Here is a 19,375-nt window from a genome sequence, read left to right on the forward strand (position 1 = left end):
ATTACCGCCGCGTGAAAACGCAAGGCTACTCAAACTTACTAAAAATAAACCAATACTTAGCAGCGGAAACTTAAATACTCTTCTTTATTAATAATAACCATAATAGTAACCAATGTTATGAGTACTCAAAATAGATACAAGACCAAATTCCTAATTTAGTGAAAACCAATCCCAGGAATCCAATGCATCATTTATTGACTCCAACCTGAAAATAAGCAACACTGCTTAAACAAATAAGAAGTACGAGTTAGCAAAATAAGCTAAGTATGATAAGTGCAAGATAATTAAACTCAATTTATTCGCAAACATGCTTTAAACCAATTTCCAATAAATAATCCAATAATTCCAAACTCATGGTTTAAAACCAATTTCTTAATAATTCCAATATCAATAATCAATAAAACCAATTCCAATTATTTAAAAACCAATTCCTCATATTAAAACCAATTCCTCACCCAAGTATGCACACCTCTCCTTATGTTACAAGGCTATTCTTGAGGAAAGACTCGGTCATGCAAAGTCCAAGGCCTTATCAATAAACCAAATCCGCATAGTGGGATTACCAACATGCTTATAAAGCATAAATAATAATAAATTCATGATTTAATAAATCTTCTTTTAAATCCAATAATTCAACCCCTTTAATAATAATAATTCAAACTTCTTTTAATAAATTCAACATGCTTTTAAAATCAATCCTTTTTGAACATGAATAATAAATTAATTAATCAAAACATGTTATAAAAATCAATACTCCAATTTAATTATTAAAACCAATCCTTTAAACATACTTTTAATTCATAAACCATAATTCAATTCATCATAAAATCATTCAAACATGTTATTCAAATCGATCACTTTCAAGGTATCTAACCACCTAACGTACCTTGATCTTCACTTAGCCAACAACACTTCAAAAGAACTCTCAAGTAGCTTGATCAAAAACACCCTACAAATAAATATAACCTTAATCAATATAAGGTTAACAAATAATCACAAATAAAACTTTGACTCTTTTTTTTTTAACTTGCTTGAAATATTTTATACTTTTTTTCATTTGAGATATCACTTTTTTTTATCAAGCACATCATTCCATCCCAACTTTGGGTTGACATGGATTGAAAGAAAAAAAAAAAAAAAGGTTAATCAATTGACGAGAATCAAAGTGACTAACTAGCAAGTATAATTGATGTTGAAGGATCAAAGTGAAATAATAAGGCCTAAAAGGGTGTCAAGAGAGATGCCTTTATTTTGTCCTTAGCATGATTATCAATGTTGTAATACCATGTATTATTGTAGACTTTATAAATTAATTTAATAATTTTCAAAGCTATTTTTGAAGTATATTAATTAAATAAACAATTATTGGGGTGATTATATTTATAAAAAATAATGACTTTATTTAAAGTCAAGTCAAATTTTTTATTTTAATTTTAAAGTCAACTTTTGCTAATTTGGGTGGGAGAGGAAAAGATTTTAGAGGGTTTTAGAGAAAAAACTTTTCTAATTTAATTTCAGTAAGGGCCAATTCAATTTGACCTAGTAGCCTTGAAAGAACGTTAAATGTTTGATGAGGGTCGGGATACCTGCAAATCTAGTAGAATTAGGAATGTTCGCTTGAATTTTGATCTTTGTAATAGGAGGGAGAGGGATTGTAAATGTTCCAATTCCAATCATGTTTTGGATCTCTCAACATTTCTATGATTAGATTAGAATATATATAGACTCTTCTTAGAATCTTTTTTTGGAAAATTTGTCAAAAATAAGTCAATCTTTGTGTGATCAACTCAAAATAACCCAACCTTTTAATTAACTAAAAATAAGTTAACCTTCATAATACATCTTCCCAAAATGAGTCATGACTTGTTGATATTGGTGGTAACCTGATGTTCAGATTAAACATGCCATGTGTCCTAATATGATTGATTAATTCTTAAAATTTAAATAAAATTTTTAATTAAAATTATTTTTTAGTAAAATATATTTCCTCTGTTTCTTTATAGTTAGTTGCAACACTTCCCTATGATGGAAATGTCACAATAGTTGCAACACACTATAAAAGGAAGGAATTTCTGGTGAAAATTATACTATTACCTTTATTAAAAGAACATGACCCACTTTGTTACACTCTTAACAACCTATTAGCCCCATTTTAAGTGTAGTACATCATGTGAGGTCTACTTTTCTTAAATTACGTGATAAAGTGTGTGTTTCAACTATTAAAAAAAAAAAACGAAGGAACTATAAATTTTCTTATACTTTGCTTCAAAAAAAAAAAAAAAAAAATCTTATACTAGTATTTTTTTTTTAAAAAATAATCCACCTCCCCCCTACGAAGAACACAACCCCCGTCAACCACATCCCACAAGCTCGCCACCGTTCCTCTCTCTTGCTCTCCTCCCACCGCCGCCTCTGCTCCTTCCCTCTCCCCCTTTTTTTTTTTATTTGTGAATTTGTGGAGTGGGGCTTTTTTCGGGTGGGTTTCAGTGGTTACGTTAGGGTCAGGTTTCAGGGTAGATATGATGATATTTTGGTGATTAAGGTGGGGATTTGAGGTGGGTACGGTGGAAGGTGGATTTAGGAGTGGGTTTGCGGGTGGTTTGTGTTGATTTTGGCCGACGAAGTCAGGGTGGGGAAAGAGAAAGGCCAGGGGTCAGGTGGAGGAGAGAGGAGGGGTCAGATGGAGGAGAGTGGAGGTCGCCTGGTGTTCTTGGAGGAAAAGAGAAATGCGTCAAGGGTAGAGGGTTGGCTGTGAGAGGGAGGTGGTCTGGGCGGTGGCAAGCGAGCGTAGTTGTTCAGTAATGGTGTCTTGGTGTGGGAGGTTTTATTACTTAATTTTAATTTTAAAAAATGACTTGTTTGGTAGGTTGTAGGTCGTTTAACCTATTCAAAGAAAATAGGTAATGAGAGTTAGCTTATTCTTAGTTAATTGAAAGATTGACTTATTTTGAGCTAAATGCATAAAGGTTGGCTTATTCTTAACAAATTTTTTTTTTTTTTTTTTTTTTTGTTAATAATGATAATACACCAAATAAGTCAATATAAAATCTTTTTCAAAGTAATAAAATTTCAAGATAATTATCATAATACTAAAAAAAGACAGTGGAATATGATTATCAAATTAACATATGATGATTCTTTTATTAATACTCTACTAAAAACTAAACTATAATTAAAATCAGTACTTGAATAGTAATAAAAAAAAAAAAATTCAACATGTCAATATTTTGAGACAAAGGGTATATTTTTTCTTTATGTCTACATTACAACAACTCGTCTTGTCTGCGACACGACTGGCCACGTACACCATGTGACCGCTTGTAAAAGAACAAAATAATCCATATAACACTGATCGAGTAACCCCTAGAAACTGATTACGTAATCCTTGTAATACTCATGAAGTAATCCATATAATGACTGAGTTACCCTATAGCTCTAAACATGTGGCCATTTCACATTTCCACATACTTCCTCTGTTCTTTTTTTATTGCACCATGAGGGATTTCACGCTTGCTAGTGCATTACTTTATTAGCTATTAATATCTTCAATTATAGTTTAGTAAAAATTTTAAAAATTTGATACTACCTTCGGTTCAATTTACTCGCAACAAATTTTTTTTTCCTTATTTAGTAACTTTTGCCCAGTAAAATGACCAATATACCCTAATTTTTTTTTTTGAAACAACCTTATTTAATGACAAATCTGATTTGATTAGATTTAATCCCAAACTTAATTTATTAAACTCTCATCCCCTTTAATTTTCTCTCTGCTCCTCTAACCCCATTTTCATGGTGGCTTCTTGGTGTTAAGAGCGGCAGGGGTTGCAGATCGGCGGTTTGGGTGGCCCTCTTTTCGTGGGTTTGATTTGTTGGTTGCAGATCGGCGGCGTCATCGCCCTCTTTTCGTGGGTTTCATTCGTGGGTTGGGTTTTGTGGTTTCAAATCAATGGGTTACGGGTTTCGTGGGCTAGTTTCGTGGGTTATGGGTTTTGTGGGTTGGTCTCGTGGTTTCAGATCGGTGGTGGTGGTGGTGGGTTGGCGGGTTGGCGGGTTGCTGGGTGCGTAGGGTGGTGGTGGGTAGTTTCGGACTTTCGGTGATGCTGGGTGGTGGTAGTGGATGGTTTGGGTGATGCTTGGTGGTGGGTTATTTAATTTAATTAAGGTTGAATTTTTTTTTTAATTTTTTTTTTGGGTTTGATTATTAATAGTTAAGCATATACCCTTATTTTCCTATAATCATGTTTTCAATCTTCTGTCTTCGTTTCCGCAAACATGTCCTTTGTAGCGAGTAAATTGAACCGGAGGTAATATTTAAAACGAAGATTTCGAGACAAATCTAACTAGATCTCATAGGACTATATTTTTCCTAATGGATAGATAAAAAATGATGGTCAAAGAATATAATGTGAATAGTGTAAAAGTGCTAATGGTGCAATAAAATAAAAACGGAGGAAGGATAAGGAGTTATGGAATTATAAACATTAATTCAATTTAATTGTGCAAAAACAAAAAGTGCGAATGGAACATTTATTAAACAAGGAGGAAGTAAACTTCTAAATGGAAGGTGGAGGGAAAGTTTCTAAATTTGGTCCTATTTGGAGCCAAATCATTTTCCCTAAAATCTAGGGTTTCTCGATTTCAGGCAACCGAGGAGGAAGGCTACACCCAGCTCCACTCTGCAATTGAAGGTAACAAATTCCCTGAATTCCCCTGAATTGAGTTCCCTGATTTACTCTTGGATGAATGACATGATTATTAACGGGGTTTCGTATTTGTATGATTATATCTTATTGAAGGTAAAATGTATGATGATGAAAGTAGTAGCATTTGTGGGTTGATTGAAATCATGTGTATACGAAAATGGAGGGGCCAAATCTTTAGTTACAACTGCAATCTTCTAATTGGAATATTTGAATCATAGTATAATTTTATTAAATTTTGAATTGTAGAGGCATAATTGAGTGAGTGAATTTTAATTTAATTAAGGAGCTTGAATTGTATGTGAAATTGAGATGTGTACTTAATCTCTGTGACTTTGTTGATTTGGCAGTGAGGGACCGCGATTTCGTAGTCGCATTTGTGGGTCAAACAATGGATTGTGGGAACAACTATGGCAAGCATATGCTTATGTTGTGGTTTTAATGTCTTGATAGAATTAATTGCTAAGATTAATGTCTTGATACAAACAATGGTTTGGTGTTGGCATACTCATTTGTGTACATGAAAGGTAGAGAAAATTGTAGCTTGCTTAGTGTGGGTTCCAACTTTAGAGAAATAAAAGAGATGAACTTTTACTAAATGTGCTTTGTTGTTTTTAATTTGAGTAACTCCTAAAAGAAAGTTTTAACAACTAATTTGGGAGGGAATATTACAGTATATCAACTGTTGTAAATCGGAAAATTAGAATTAGATATTTGAGGAAGAAAAGAAATTGGATGATTGATTGTAATTTGATGCCATTAAATCATAAATTGGGCATTCAATTTCAGACCTTTGTGTGGTTGGACACTCCCAACAACAATTTGCAAAGTTAAATTCTGTAAACAATGTTCTAATTATTTTTACTCACTTATCCCCTCTCTATATAGATTTTCAGCTTTCCTTTTCTCCTTCTCCCTAGACTAGTCTATTACATATGTGTTGGCTGAGGCAGGCAGGGTTGCCAAGATATACTCCCAACTAGCCAATGCACATATTTACCTGCTATTGGTACCATTTTATTACCCTGTTTTATAGTTCAGAAATTTTGGCTTTAAATTTTCAATAAATGATTGCGGTTATTGTCAACTTCTTACTTACTTGTCATATCACATTGATGGGCCTGAATTATGTTGTCTTTTCTCATTGTTAGGATATGCTAAGTTGCAGCATCTCTCATGAATAACTGTGTGGAGTTGCAAATTTCATATGTATACGTGGTTGCGAATTTTATATGTATATGCAGTATACGTTATCTTGTATTTTTCTTTTTATAGTTTCTTGTGACTGACATCAACATCGGATATGAAGATCTTACAATTGTCCAGGTATGTATTAGCTTCCCATTATAACTTCCTAAGAAATGCCTTATATTTCTGGGGTGGTCTGAAATTGTTGATGTGAGGTTCCTCTCTATTCATTTCTATCTGAAAGGTAGCTTATGTATTCAATTTTTTTCTAGCTGCTTGCCGTCAATGGTAACCCCGTGAACTTAAATAGCTTGGCAAGTATCCTGGAGTCCTGCAACGATGAATTTTTGAAGTTTAATCTATTGTTCAATATGGTCTCTTTTTCTCTCTTTTAAGCTCGCGCATGCATTACACATTTAAAAGCCATCACAACTGAAAGTAGTTTGCAATTGATCATTGTGTTTCTTATGGCAGGTAGTCATTCTTGGGACAGTGAGTGCTAAAGCTGCTACTGCAGATTTCCTGGCAACACGCGGAAGTCTGTCTGCTATGTCTGATGACCTTACCATGAACAAACATAAGCAGAAGTCTGAAGCTCGCTCTTCATACATGGGTGATTACTAGTGGTATAATTTTTTACCTGCTTTCCATGAACAATTTTACACCCTAGCAAATCCCTAGTATACTGTAGTCTGCAAGTATTCAGTTTACATGCCTCCATCATGAGTCATCACTCATCACAAAAGTGTGCTCCATTGTTACTACTGCTTGGTGTGCAGCCAAATTAAATATAGGGTAGTAATCAAATATGTATTTGCTATATTTATTGTACTGAAGTTAAATAGTTCACCTTTTTCGAGAGTGAAAATGCTTGGATTTGTCATCCTTAATTGTTTCTCTTTTCTTGTACATGCATCAATTCTTTGCTGACTCATATTGTTAAGTAAGGCCCTCTTTTTACTGAATATTATTTGAATAAGGTGAAGAGAGCATGGCCTAAAACAATCGTCAATTCGTCATTAGTTCATATGATTTAGACTTAATTTGACTGGAGCTACCACCAGCTACAATTTTCTGCCTATGAACTTTGTACAATACTCTTGTACACTCTACATATTAAAATGGTAGTCTGGAAGATTCATGGAATTGAACATTCTCAAACTGCTGTTGGGGAGGAAGTTTTGATTTGGATTATGGAACTTTGTTATCTTCTCCCATAGCCCCTTCAAGGCTTCAATCATTAACTGACCATATAGCTTCCCTGTTTCATCTCATCATCTGACTGGTCATGTCATTCATGTGCTACTGGTGACGCTTTTTAACTGGTTCAAGTATGCAGCCTCTTCTGGGACATGATAGCCCTCCCTTTCCTAACTCAAACTCAATGTTCTTAGTTCTGACCACCATTATCATATTAAGTGGTGAGAGAAATGATCTCCACATGCTCTTTCTGGTATTGGGCTGAAGTTATATAGTTACTTGGGAATTGGGAGAAGAGGTGCATTGTAGAGAGAGTAAAGAGGGGTTTTGAGAGCTTAATGGGTTGACATCATGGGTGACAAACACGTCAAGTTTAGGTAAGACTGGAGGAACTACCACTTTGTTTAATGTATTATTGGAGATGTTTTTCTTGTTGTCCTCCAAGAAACAAATCTTGGATCTTGACAAGCTTTCCATATTTATTTGATTTAGGAGCTCAAAGTTTTGTGCCTACATTACTGTCATTAGCTGAGATGGGATGCTAGAGTAGAGTCACTTGATAGCTCATACTCGGTACACAAACTACACTTATGATAGCTGATAACTGATACGTATCTTGATAAGATGATAACTCTCCTTCCATAGTAACTGTCTGTCCTCAGATTCAGCTAAATATCTGTCTGTCCTTAGCATTGAAACATTTAGAAGTGAATGCAAATTTTTGTGATGTGCCTTATGTAGCTGCACCATTTGCTTTTTCATGGTCTCCAATGCACTAGTTTAACCATGAATATCTTTGATCGTGCATTGTTAAAAACTCCTTTTGCAGCGTGATGAACTGTTGCCTGTTTACCCATTTCAAAAATCTCAAAGAATTAAAGTTGATGCTTATAGGATCGGATGTGGTGTGCAGAGCGCTGTTGACTGTTGTACTTCCTCGCTGAAGAAATGTCCAATCTTGAGAAGATTTTTATTGAATGTGAGTTCTTGATTTAATTTACAATATTTCAAACGTTGCATTCTTTGCGAGGACAACAATTACATTTCAATATTGGTATAATGGTCAATTCAATTGGCTGTCATTTAACCAAGAAAGCTCTGGTTAGGCGGCAGCTTGTAGTTTTCATGCAAAGTTGCTTACCCAATTTGGTACTTCTAAACTTGGATCTTAATGCGGTGTGAGAAGCTTATCCGTGATTTTCGAACACTATCAAATTACCATCCTGCTTCTGTCTCAAATTCTCATCAGCGGTTGCAACCAGCACATGCATTCCTACCTGCTTTTCCTTCCTTCCTGACTTATTCTTCTCACACATTTTCTTTCAGCACTTAAATATATGGCAAGGACAATCTGTAATGAAGAGAGATTAGTGTGAGTCTTATTCTGAAAAGAAATAGAAAGTAGATCAGTAGCAAGAGATTTAAATTGTTAAGAGGAAGGTTTTCAGTAAAATTTGGGACAAATGGGATTGTCTGAAGCAGGAGTGAGCAGCAGGAAATCGAATGTATAGAGATTGGACCATACTTTATTGTCTCTACCCCATAAACTTATCAAGTTACCTCGTCCCGTATTTCAGAAAAACCCCAAGGCCTAGTTTAGTTGTTCAGTATGACTAAAACTTAAAGCCGGGATAACACAAACTTTGTATGCCATAGTATATTGAAATATGTACCTTTTAAATGCTAGTTTTGATGTATGAAACATCAGACTTGGCAATCTGTCTTCGTTACTATTTTATTTTGTTCTCTTTTGTAACTATCTTCTGGTTTGCCTCCTTTCACTGAGATTAGGTTTCTTCCCCCAAAAAAAAGTTGCTGCTGGTAGCTACGGACTGGATGAGAATCAAAAGCAGTTCAATTTGTCTTCACAGTTTCGTAAACGAGCTTGAACTCAAAGGCTTCAATGGGTCTGAAGAAGTAGCAAAGATTAATTATCTGATAATTGGCTCTCTCCCTTTTTTTAAGCCTCGTGTGACTGTTCAACTCAAATAAACTAGCTAGTCTATCTAATCATATGAAGATGATTATGCTTCCAAAAGCAAAGCTCATTGTACTGCCTTAGGGAGTTTTCCAGTTTTTTTTTTTTTTTTTTTTTTTTTTTAGTTTAGTTTGATGTATAAACATGGTATAATTACTCTGTACATTGTATTGTGTAATTAAATTGTCATTATGCAGCATTTTATACAAAACTTATGTGCTAGTCGGTTAAGTTATCAGTACATTAGCTATGTAGTTGAGTATATCACTAGCTCACTATTTCTGTAGTTTTTTACTTTAAAACATTCTTAGGCTTCTGAGATTACATAATGAGGATACCTTTTACGTACTCTGTATTAATGCAAGCCTTTTTTTTTTTTTTTTATTTTAAATAGAGATTAATTTATAAAAAAAAAAATACTACCTCCGGTCCAAATTACTCGCAACTTTGAAATATTTTATATCTCACAAATAATACCTCAAAGTTGCGAGTAATTTGGACCGGAGGTAGTATTGCAAATGAAATTTAATCTCAAGTATTGGTATTACACTCTAAACTTTCTATGCAGTAGACCCTTTGACAAACACAGTGCATGAGCATAAGATTGTGAAAAATTAAAATTTCACTTAATAAAGTCAAGTAGAAATGAATTGGTAGTCATTATATAAATGAGTGAATCAAAAATAAAATGAAGGGAGTAAATTATTAATAATCAATAAAGGAGTAAATTTAATTGCGAAAAAAACCTTTAAACTTGTTTTATGAATATTGGATTATTTCTGTCAAAAAAATGAATATTGGATTATTTCTGTCAAAAAAATGATTATTGGATTATTGAACAAATCTCTTTTCCAAAACTATGAAGTGTCAACTGCTCAAGTAGTCAAGTCTTTTACTTTTTTTTTTTAGAACAGTCATGTCTAATACTCCTTCAGTCCTACTCGTACTAATTAATTAACAATGCTTGATATTTTCAAAAGCACAAATATAATACTCATGTCTATTTCTTCAAATTAGATGAATGTAAAATAAATTCTACTTGTACCAATCTACAAAGATCTCACTAATTTAATCCATTCCAATTTCCAAGAATAAAATCAAAAATAAAAAACGAATACTCCAAATTCATCCTCTGATTAAACCCAAGAAATTCTTTGGATTATTTCGGCAAATTGTCACCAACCACCGACCCCCCAACACACACCTTTGTTCAATGTTCTTACAAGTATTCCATTCCTCCCTTCCCTTCATCTCCCATTCAAACACTTCCCTCCCATCTTTCTCATCACAATCACCACATAAAACATGCACCCTTTTCCTACATTCATCCTCCTCCTCTTCCTCCTAACCAACATCGCCACCGCTACCTCAAACGCTACCGCTACCGCTACCCAACATGACTACATCAAACTCCAACTCGTCCACATTAAACCCTTCAAAACCCCTTCCGACATCCTCCTCTTCGACACCCACCGCATTCACTCCCTCCACCACCGCCACCACCACCACCACCACAAAAACCACCGCCACTCCCTCAAAACCCCCCTCATCTCCGGCGCCTCAATCGGCTCCGGTCAATACTTCGCCGGAATCACCATCGGAACCCCCCCTCAAAACCTCCTCTTAGTCGCCGACACCGGCAGCGACCTCACTTGGCTCAAATGCTCCGCTTGTCGCACCACAAACTGCACCACCAACCACCCTCCTAACTCCGCTTTCTTCCCTCGCCTCTCCCTCTCCTTCCGCCCCACTCACTGCTACCACCCATCATGTCAGCTCGTCCCTCACTCGTCGCACTGCCCTCGACCTCACCACCCACACCATTCATCCTGTTTATTCCACTACTCTTACATTGACGGGTCCACCACCTCCGGCATCTTCTCCAAAGAAACGACCTCGTTTAACTCCACCTCCGGGAAAACCATCCACGTCCCGAACCTCAGCTTCGGGTGTGGGTTCCAAACCTCAGGCCCAGCAGTTTCCGACGCGGGCTTTGAAGGGGCGAGTGGGGTAATGGGCTTGGGCCGCGGGCCCATCTCATTCACGGCCCAATTAGGTAGACGTTTCGGGAATAAATTCTCTTACTGCTTACAAGATTACACATACTCTCCTCCCCCAACTAGCTACCTCGTGATCGGGGGCGGACACGACGTCATCCCTGCCAAGAACAATGCGGTTCAATCGACCCCACTTATTCAAAACACACTCTCGCCCACGTTCTACTACGTCGGTATCCAATCCGTTACAATCGACGGTGTGAAATTACCGATAAGCCCATCAGTGTGGGCACTCGACGAGCTCGGTAACGGCGGCACGGTCGTAGACTCAGGAACGACATTAACGTTCGTTCCTGAGCCGGCATACCGTGAAATATTAACGGTAATGGGGGAGCGAGTGAAGTTGCCTAAACTGAGTGAGTTAACTCAGCAGTTTGATCTTTGTTTCAATGTGTCTGGAGTGGTTCATACGAGGTTTCCTAGGATGAGCTTCGAACTCATTGGTGGGTCGGTGTTTGATCCGCCGCCTAGGAATTACTTCATTGATGTGGCGGAGGATGTTAAGTGTCTTGCTATACAGCAAGTTATCTCGCCGTCTGGGTTTGCCGTTATTGGTAATCTTATGCAGCAAGGTTACCTGTTTGAGTTTGATAATGATAGCTCACGACTCCTATTTTCACGTAACGGTTGTGGGGGTGGTCCACGCTCGTAGTCGGGTTGGGTGGGAATAGAGGTGTCAACTTAGTTACTTGCGTTGAGAAATTATTGTGCTCATATGAGTCGAAATTTAAACCGGGTTTTTTTCATGACAGATCGAGTTGGATTGGTCAAGTTTGTTTTTGACGCCTCAAGTGAAACGTGGGCGGGTATAATGTTTATTTGGTTAAGGGCTTAAGGCTACCCATTTATTGTAGACTGGTGAATCTTGGATGGGTGTAATGTTCGTTCGATTAAGACTACCCATTTATTGTAGACGGATTCGATTGAGTCCGAATGTTGTACATGTATTATTTATTTATTTATTTTCTATAATATGATTTGATTGAATTTGGTTAAGTTTTTTTGTGTTTTATGGGATACCTTAATTCAATTATGTATGATTTGAAATATGAAAAGAAAGAAGTGAAAAAGTTGGGGAGATTGATGTTTTGGAGGTTTTTGGAGGGTTTAAGCAGAAGTGATGTCGGATTCACATGAAAATACATGTGGCATGTCTTTGTCAGCGGATATGTTGGGGAAATATTGAAATTGCGAAATTAATTTTGCATTTATTTGGCTACTTTCGTCATTAATGTTGGCGTGATCTATGGCTAAATTGTCACTACATTTTGATGTTAATATTGTGTTTTTTGATTTATGAATTGAAAGATCTTTGGTTCTATGTATTCTATATTTCTATTCTTTCTAACTGTATTACTGTATTGTGAAGTTTTATCCCTGTTATCATGGCTTAACATAGTACATTACATTCTCATTAAATTAAAGGGCATGTAATTATTATGTAGCTATAACTCTTGTGTTAAGGTTTCAATTTAATCTTTGTATTATTATTTGTATTGCGTAAAGCCGTAAATGTTTGTATTAGCTCAAATTACACCACAATCTGATTAAAGGGTGTAAAGTGAGCTATATTTTCGATAAAAGTTTGGGTTAAGAATTGAAATATAGAATACATAGAACCAACATTACAATGTTCATTTTCATTATTGTACAAACATGGAGTCTCGCGTTGGTCTACAATAATGGCCATTGGCAGAAGATTAACGGTGATCACTAAGCTTTTAATTGAAGAAGCTGAATATTAAGAAGGTGGTTTACAGGTTTGTGGACTAATGCATCTCATTTATATCAGCTATGGTTTAATGGTGGATACGCAATCTTTATAGTACTTTAAGACCAATCACATTTGTGGTCACTAGTTGATACACATTGGAGAAAAACAAAAACGAATTCTTTTACATTACTACCTCAATTTAACTATTATAAAAGCAGTTTAAATTACACTATAAAAAAAAATATAACAGCTAATTTCGGACAAAGGAAGTATTATGCAAAAATGACGTGTCTCTTTGGCTCTATCCTTAGCACAATCGACTATAATCCCTCCGTATCCAGCATGAACGTACCCTGACCACATGTGTGTGTACATTTCGATATTCATTAAATGACCAAAAAAATAAAAAGAAGCTAAAAATGTGAGAAGATCTAGAGGTTTAAAATGGAAGCTTCCTTGTAGCTGCATAATAAATAGTTGCCCATGAATTAGAGGCAGCCTGAGATTTAGAAAACACAGACAGAATAAGGTGGTCTCCATGTACTTTAAATACTACATTGAGCTAATAGTACCAATGTACCATCCACCAAACATCCATTACTACTATCCCAAGCTTTTCTCTTGCATGAGTATCTGTAAGTGGGCCCTTTTCCCATGCCCTTATCTTCACTTTACCTTGCCCTGAGTTTAAGGACATCAAGTATAGTAATGGGTATTGTTGGGCCACTTTAATTAATCTGGGTCGGTCCATTAGGCCTATTGTTTAATGTACATTTGGGTAATGATTGAGTTTATTAGTGGGTCGGGTTTAAGTGGGCTGGTTTATATACAGAATGGGTTTAGCCTGATGGGTAATTTTATGGGCTTTGCCAGTAGTAATTGCCTTATTACAATTTGTTTGTTTCCTACATACAATCCTTTGTTCTTTAGTGTTTGATATGTTTATTTTATCACATTTAAGAACAAACACCTTTGGGGCTTGCCCCTCTATTTCACCAAAAAAAAAAAAGAAGAACAGAGAACAAATACTTTAACAAAGTATTCATGTCTCAGAAAACTATATTTTATCATAACTATAAATCAAAAAAGTTAATTAAAGTAAAGTTTATGGATAGTATTTAAAATCAAAATATGTCAACTTAAAAAGAACTAATATAATGTAATTTAACAAGAATACTTGCAATTTTGAATTGCAAAGTTGACTTTTTTAAGAATTTTTTAAAAATTGATTTATATAGTAGGAGAATGACTAATTTAATGTTCATTATAAATACAATTTATATAATATGACTCAAAACCAAAAACTATAAATTTGCTATGAGCAAGATTTAAATTAGGGGTTAGGGTGACTTAGGTTTTTTTTTTTTTTTTTTTTTTTTTTTTTTTTTTTTTGTTGGAATAGGGATGACTCAGGGTTGTAAATGGAAAATATACTACAATATTTCTTATAAATACTTCATAGAATTTTTTTTTTTTTTAATAAAATTTAAAAATGAATAATTTTACAAATAATTATGAAAAGATAATTTTATTCTATTATAAATTTCTTACTATTTTCTGAAAAACATAGTTTCAAGAAATAATTTTTATGTATTCTATCTCACTACACCTCTAACTTACGTTAGTAAAACAATCATTATCCAAACAAGAAGAACTTTTAGAGACAAATGAATGATTATATGAGTATTATATATTAGCCCTTTGAATACTTCGTATCATGGTTATTTCACCTAAGTTACCAAACTCATATATACTTTCTTGTGAGTTAGTTGTAAACAAGCTACAAGCCTAGACAACTTCATTTCATTTTAATTTTTTAGAGCTAAAACAAAACAAATTTGAATTTTTTTTTACTTGTATAAGGATATGAGCTGCATTTGTCATCAAAAAAGATAAAATTCATTTTTACAAGACCAAAAGAGATTTATCGCAAAACTATATGATAATAAGAAGAGTAATGTAGTCATAAGTCTTAGGGTCTGTTCTCTTACGTTGAAATTCAGTTCAGTTCAGTTCAGCTCCTAATTTCCTTTTCTTATAAAATATTCATTTCAGTTCAGTTCAGCTGAGTTCAGTTCAGTTCAGTCAATGAGAACAGGCCCTTATAAAGTGTTTAACTATTCTTTTCATTTGTCGCCTATCGGAAAGTGGTGGAACAATATTTAGATGTGTTGTATGAGAAAGACAAAAATCAATCAACATACTCTTTGATGTGACTCGATCCAATTAAATTGCCTGAAATCAAACCGAAACTAACGAGTGGCTAGCTCGTCTCACAAATAAGCCCTCAAACAAACAAAAAAGTCACTCTCTAACATAACATATATAGGAAAAAACTCACGTGGGATTACCAAACAAAGAGTAGTAAGAATGGTAAAAGAAGGTGTTAAGACATAAGTACAATTAATAAGTAGCAATTGTGGCATGCAAGAAACAAGCAAAGGCAACAAAGAGCAATAGAAAAATAAAAAGGAAAACTCCGCTCAAGGAGTAGGACGGACGACACATTTGGGTTTGGTAGACACACGCATGGATGTTTTGGTCCCAACCTTTTAGCCTTTCTATTACCTTTTCTTTAACCTTTTCGCTTATTACCCATTTTTTTAAACACCCTTGTTCAAACATTTTATCATAACCTCACTACTACCACTACCATTTCACTTCACTCCTTTTTTTGCGTTGATTTTTCATTACATCACCCCCACTCTGTCATGACGTGTTATTTTTCAATCCTTGTTGGTTTATGGCTATGTATTAGGATTGTCTTTGACCGAGCAATTCGATCGGAAGCTGAGGGGCGCTCAACTTGACTCAATTAGAAAACTTTTTACTTGTACTCGTTACTTGTTAAACTTGATAATACCTTGATTGAGTTGAGTTTTTGACAAAGGCCAGTTCGATTTGCTCGAGTGCAACGTACTCAACTTGATTAGCATTTTGCATGCATATTGCATACCTATTCCCTAATGAGTAATTGGTAAATTTTGAATAATACCATAAGAATACAACTGTACATGTTGAAGCGTTGTAACTATAATAATAATAATAATAATAATAATAATAATAATAATAACCAATTTCTTGTAAATTGATTGACTTTGTAGGTTTTTTTTTTTTTTTTTTGATATAATGATGATGATAATAATAATAATAATAATAAATATTTAAGATTTTAGTAAGACAAAATAATGATGTATAAGTGTAAATGGATCATAATTATAATACAGGATTGCAAATTTTCTTACATCTTTTGCAAGTATCAGTTAAGCGGATTTTCTAATTGTGCATGAATTTAAGCTAACTCTTCAAAACCTTTAAACAAATCTACTATAGAAAAATGAAAGTTTAACCACATCAACTAAATGATAAATGACCATTTTACTGTGTCATTCCTACAAAAAAAGCACCATAATATGCTGACGTGACATATTATGGAACTTATGATTAGTCAGTACGTTCCTTTATTTTTAAAAGGCCAAAATATACTATGGTGTATGTATAATTGTATATACATGTAATTTTTTTTTTAAGAATACATAATTATAGTATTTTAAAATTTATTTTTACATTTTAAAATCATTTCTGAAAATTAAATTATAATTAAAATTTAGAAAATCAAATTTTCATCTCTACTCATCATCGTTCTTCATTCATGATCTTAATTAACTACCCTAAAAATTTGGTATAATCTAGTCGAAACTCAGATCAGAATTCTGACCAACATGTTGTCCAAAGACCGATTTTTTATTGGGTTTTCGAATATGCTTTATTTCGTTTAAAAATTTCAACCTTAGGATTCGATAAGGTTGACTCGTGATATTTGCTAGAGGATTCGTATTGGTTTGCTCGTGCCCGGGCTAATGAATTATGGGTTGGGGATAAAAATACAAAATATTTTCATCACAAGGCAAGCCAACGGAAAGCACGAAACATAATCGATGGCCTCTTCGATGAACATGGGGTATGGAAGAATAAGAGAGTCGACATTGATCAGTCTACTTCTCCAATTTATTTGCAACTAGTTCGCCAACTAGTTTTCAGGGGGCTATGGAAGGGCTTGAGCCTAAGGTTACATTATAAATGAACGACGTACTTGATCGAGAACCGACGGGAGAGGATGTGAAACAAGCTTTATTTTAGATGAACCCACATAAAGCCCCAGGGCCTGACGGTATGCATGCTTTATTTTTTTAGAAATTTTGGCATATTGTTAGGTCAGATATTATTGCTTATGTCCAGAACTGGTGGAGAGGGGATATTGATTTAGTAGGAATAAATAACACTTGCATTGTTTTAATTCCTAAACTAGTGTGTGTCCCGCGCGATGCCCCGGATTGCTAGTTTGTAATTTTTTAATTTGATAATTATGTTTAACTATTGTATAGCTAGTGTGAGATTTGGACGTTTTCTCGGATGTTACGGTTTTATTTTTTTTACTTCATATGTATTTCCAATCTTGTGAATAATAAATAAATTAAATAACTTCTTTAAAAGCAATATATAATGTTAAATATGTGAAAATTTAAAACACTAATAAAAGTTGGTTGAGATGGTAAGTGTGTAGCATTTATTTTTTTGAGGTTAAGGGTTCAAATCTAGATAAAATCATATTTTATTAATTTTGTTAAATGAAGTCGAAAGCTTACGTGTCGCTGACGTGGCATTGTGACATGTTGTCATATACGTTGAAGAGTGCCACGTGGCACTGTTCCTTTAAAATGAACGCCTTTTAATATATAGTATAAATGTGAGAAACCTACTCATATTTCGAAACTCAGGCCTATTAGTTGCTGCAATGTTGTTTATAAAATCATGTCCAAAGTGCTTGAAAATAAACTGAAATCGTTTTTGGGAGAGATCATCTCGCCAAATCAGAGTGCTTTTGTTCCGCACAGACTTATAACTGATAATGTCATCGTTGCTTTTGTAATTTTTCATGAAATGAAGAGAGGTGGGGCCGGGAAGGAAAGGAGGGCAATATTGCACTCAAACTTGATATGAACAAGGCGTATGATCGGGTTGAGTGGGTGTTTTTAGAGCAGGTAATGTCAAGACTTGGGTTCTCGACAAACTGGATTCATCGTATTATGTGTTGCCTTAATAGCGTCTCTTTTGCTTTTAAGATTAATGGCAGCCTTTCGGGCTCTGTTGTTCCATCAAGGGGGTTACGGTAAGGTGACCCAATTTCTCCGTACTTATTTCTTTTGTGTACGGATGTTTTTTTTTTCGACTTTGATTTCGAAGGCTACTAATGGTAATCTTATTCATGGGGCTAGAATTTCTCACTTATTTTTTGCCGATGATAGTGTACTTTTTGCTAGAGCAAATGTGCAAGAATGCTCGGTTATAGCTGATATTATCAGCACATATGAGAGAGCTTCTGGTCAGAATGTCAATCTATGCAAAACGGAAGTTGTTTTTAGCAAGAAAGTATGTCCGATCAGGAGGCAGGAGATAATTAATATTTTAAGGGTGAGGGAAGTTGAACGACATGAGAAGTACTTAGGCTTGCCGACTATAATTGAAAGATCGAAAAAGGCTATTTTTGCAGGGTTGAAAGAGAGACTATGGAAAAAGCTACAGGGGTGGAGAGACAAATTTTTATCAAGACCGGGGAAGGAGGTGCTCATTAAATCAATTGCTCAAGCCATTCCAACATACATGATGATTATTTTCAAAATTCCCGATGGACTTGTTGATGAGATGCACTCGATGTTGGCTCGTTTTTGGTTGGGGTCTACATTAGCTAGTAGTAAAATGCATTGGCAGAGATGGGAGTTTTTATGTCAACCTAAAGCCCTTGGGGGATTGGGTTTCCGTGATTTGAAGTGCTTTAACCAAGCCCTTCTTGCAAAACAATTCTGGAGACTACATCACAACTCGGGTACCCTTATTCACTTTATTTTGAAGGCAAGATATTTTAAAATTTGTGATGTCACTACTACAAAAAAGGTCAAAGAGACCCGTTGTAAATGGCATAAGAGACCTGTTTAGGGGAGGTCTCTAGCTCACAGGTTTTTTTGACAAAGAGACGTGTTCAACTAAATAGGTCTCTTTGTAATAAATAAGAGACCTGTTAAGTCAGGTAACAGGTCTTTTCTTTGCATGTAATCAAATCATATATTTAAGAAGGGGAAAGACTTGTCATTTAACGCAACAGGTCTCTTTGATATCCATAAAGAGACCAGTTACAATAGATAACAATCCCTTTTTTGTATTTTTTATTAAAAGAAATTCGATGATAAATATTTTATATTTTGTAATTATTTCTACTAAAATTGAAAAGAAATTGTAAATTACAAATGAAACAATAAATAAATTTACATAAACTGAACCTATATTATTATTGAATTTACTAGTAGTAAACAACTTTTACAAGTATACAAGAACTTATAAAAAGAATTTACAAGTATATAAGATTATAAAAACTTATGGAAATAATTTACAAGTTACCAAAATTAACAACATTCCCATCATTTTATACAGTAGGTGAATACAACACATCCTTGGTAATTCCTTAGCCTCCATTCATTATCTT

The 19,375-nt window shown here is 34.6% G+C and overlaps 2 protein-coding genes and 1 long non-coding RNA gene across 4 annotated transcripts; all 3 read left to right on the forward strand.

The window, feature by feature from the left end:
- Nucleotides 1–3,749: 3,749 nt before the first annotated feature.
- LOC145601819 (uncharacterized) lies at nt 3,750–9,258 on the forward strand. 2 transcript variants are annotated; one of them, XR_014104443.1, is made up of 6 exons: nt 3,750–4,688; nt 5,976–6,026; nt 6,161–6,262; nt 6,363–6,514; nt 7,918–8,067; nt 8,880–9,258. It is a non-coding gene; the product is annotated as an uncharacterized LOC145601819 (long non-coding RNA). The 2 variants fall into 2 exon arrangements; XR_014104444.1 differs by lacking the exon at nt 6,161–6,262.
- Nucleotides 9,259–10,082: 824 nt separating this feature from the next.
- On the forward strand, nt 10,083–12,357 carry LOC145602459 (aspartyl protease family protein 2-like). The gene has a single exon (XM_081658648.1). It carries the CDS (start codon nt 10,372–10,374, stop codon nt 11,773–11,775), a length of 1,404 nt encoding a protein of 467 aa, XP_081514774.1. The 5' UTR covers nt 10,083–10,371; the 3' UTR covers nt 11,776–12,357.
- Nucleotides 12,358–17,834: 5,477 nt separating this feature from the next.
- LOC145600422 (uncharacterized) lies at nt 17,835–19,038 on the forward strand. The gene is made up of 3 exons (XM_081656322.1): nt 17,835–18,007; nt 18,114–18,747; nt 18,970–19,038. The coding sequence occupies exons 1-3, from the start codon at nt 17,835–17,837 to the stop codon at nt 19,036–19,038; spliced, it is 876 nt and encodes a 291-aa protein (XP_081512448.1).
- The last annotated feature ends 337 nt before the right edge of the window (nt 19,039–19,375 follow it).

Source organism: Chenopodium album, chromosome 21, assembly GCF_948465745.1.
Source record: "Chenopodium album chromosome 21, dcCheAlbu1.1, whole genome shotgun sequence".
Classification (NCBI taxonomy): Eukaryota; Viridiplantae; Streptophyta; class Magnoliopsida; order Caryophyllales; family Amaranthaceae; genus Chenopodium; species Chenopodium album.

Bases quoted from the DNA above. Each gene is read 5' to 3' on its own strand.
- LOC145602459 (XM_081658648.1), top strand. From the start codon at position 10,372: ATGCACCCTTTTCCTACATTCATCCTCCTCCTCTTCCTCCTAACCAAC.
- LOC145600422 (XM_081656322.1), top strand. From the start codon at position 17,835: ATGAACAAGGCGTATGATCGGGTTGAGTGGGTGTTTTTAGAGCAGGTA. The intron at 18,008-18,113 runs GTAAGGTGACCC...TCATGGGGCTAG, and splicing joins GTTCCATCAAGGGGGTTACG to AATTTCTCACTTATTTTTTG. The intron at 18,748-18,969 runs GCAAGATATTTT...ATATTTAAGAAG, and splicing joins TTATTCACTTTATTTTGAAG to GGGAAAGACTTGTCATTTAA.